Source organism: Carlito syrichta, unplaced genomic scaffold (assembly GCF_000164805.1).
Source record: "Carlito syrichta isolate Samal-C Ts95f unplaced genomic scaffold, Tarsius_syrichta-2.0.1 Scaffold312140, whole genome shotgun sequence".
NCBI classification, from domain to species: Eukaryota; Metazoa; Chordata; class Mammalia; order Primates; family Tarsiidae; genus Carlito; species Carlito syrichta.
The window spans coordinates 261,820-263,834 of record NW_007256236.1 but is presented as its reverse complement, the minus strand read 5'-3'; the positions used below and the strand labels follow the sequence as shown (position 1 = coordinate 263,834).

At 63.6% G+C, this 2,015-nt stretch overlaps 1 protein-coding gene across 1 annotated transcript in view; it reads right to left on the bottom strand.

The window, feature by feature from the left end:
• The window catches only part of FOXJ1 (forkhead box J1), a 4,127-nt gene that overhangs the window by 1,024 nt on the left and 1,088 nt on the right, over positions 1-2,015 (bottom strand). The window contains exons 2-3 of the mRNA XM_021718375.1: positions 1,675-2,015; positions 140-247 (exon numbers count right to left, since the gene is read on the bottom strand). The exon at positions 1,675-2,015 is cut by the window's right edge and continues 358 nt beyond it. Coding sequence (XP_021574050.1) covers positions 140-247; positions 1,675-2,015 — 449 coding nt within the window. The remainder of the gene's footprint in view (positions 1-139; positions 248-1,674) is intronic.

Here is a 2,015-nt window from a genome sequence, read left to right as displayed (position 1 = left end):
GGAACCTTGATGAAGCACTTGTTCAGGGACAGGTTGTGGCGGATGGAATTCTGGGCCGGGAGAGAAAGGGGAGCCGCCAGGTCAGTGGGACGGTGGGATGAGGTGCACCCAGAGCTCCTGCACGCCTCCCCACCCCCACCTCCCCCGCGGGGGAGGGGAGGACGCCGGGCTGCTCTGGCCGGCGGCTGGCTCTGGGACACCAGCCACAGGGCCCCAGGAGCCCGAGTGCGGTCGGGGCTTTTGTTCCCTGTTGCCGGGATATCTGCCTGCTCAGCCATCCGAGCTCTCAGTGCCACCCCCGTCGCCTGCCCTCCCTCCCTCACCCTGCTGCTCGCGGCCTCTGGCCAAAGCCCTCGGCTCCCCCAGGGCCTGGATCGCCATCTCCCTCTGCCTGGGCCTGGCGGGCCCTCTCTGCTTGTGGGCGGGCAAGTGGCCGAGGAAGGGGGCTGGGTGGCTGAGGATGGAGCGCGAGGGCGTGAGTGCGTGTGTATGTGTGTGCACGCGTGCACAGGGATGAGGGGTGGGAGAATCTGGTGACTTGCCTTGTCTGCTGAGCCGGCTGCGGGCCTGGCCTTCACCCCCCCATAGCCCCCTCCTCCCACCCCAGGGTCAGTTGATCATTACCCAGCCAGGAGCATAGCGCTCATTCCTGGGGCCCATTTCCTGGAGAAGCCCCGGTTGCACAGGCTTAGGGGCAGAGTGGGGATGGGAGTCTCTGCTTTCTCGATGAGACTGCAGAAGGCACTGCCCCAGGCCCAGGGCTCTCTGGGATGGCTTGGGGCTGTGGTTTTGTGGCCTGCCCCTCGGGCGCCCCAGAGAAGAGTCTGGGCATCCTTGAGGCCTCCGTTTCCAACTAGCCCTCGGTCCCCACGGGGCAATGTCTGCTCAGCCTCAACCATCATCATCCGACTTTGTCCATTCCTAGGTGCTTAGTCTTGTCCAAACTATGCCGGGGCACAAGGATCCGGGGCTGGGACAGCAGGGAAGATGTGTGGATAGTGACCCCAGCAAGGCTGGGATGTTTACATGGTGGCCTGGGCCCCTTGGCTGCTCTGCGACAGGTTTCAGAGACTTGGAACATGAAGCCTGCGTGGTAGGCAGAGCCCCTGTGGAAAGCACCTGGTTCAGGTAATTGTCCCCCCAGGGAGGTCGGCTGGGGGCTGGGGCTGCCAGCAGGAACCTGGGGAGGGTGGAGGAGGGGGGCTGGGATGGCAGCTTTAAGAAGGCCCCGTACCTCCTCACCTAGGACATAGCTGGTCTTCACACCCCAGGGCAGTCCTCCCTAACCCCTCTCTCCAAGCCAACTGCAAAAGGTCAGGATGTAGAGCCTGGCAGGGAGGCCACACTGCAGTTTCCGTTCTGAGCCCGGCTCTGACAAACAGTCCTTGGACAGAGCAGTGTCTAGGAATTCTAGGACTTGGGACAAGAATGTGCCCTCAGTCCATCACTCTCCCCCAGGAGACTATGTCTACTCACAGTCTAGCTCTGGCCTTGGGCTGGGCCTGCTGGAAAAATGACAAGTTCCTTCCCCGGGATCCTCACTGTCTACACCCCTAGAGCCCCCGTGGCTAGGCATTCTCCCTCTTCCCTCTCTGGAAGTCAAAGGAGGGGCAGTTGCAAGAACCGAACTCCTCTGTGGTCCTTCCGTCTGGGGTCCTGGCTGCCAGTGCCTACTTGGCCTGCAGATCTGGGATGTGAATCCAGTGCTGCCTGGGAGGAAGTGACGGAGGGGCAAGGGGCGGCCGCCGCCCGCGCCTCCCCTACCTGCCAGGTGGGATCGGCGTGGCGGAAGTAGCAGAAGTTGTCCGTGATCCACTTGTAGATGGCGGACAGGGTGATCTTGGTGGCCTTGCTGGCCTGCATGGCCATGCAGATGAGTGTGGCGTACGAGTAGGGAGGCTTCACGTGCGGGTTGGTGGCGTAGTCCACGTCGTCGGGGGGCGGGGCCTGCAGTCCCGGGGGCGCGCTCCGCGAGGTGCACGACGAAGTGGGCTTGCCCGGCGTGTGCGGCTGCC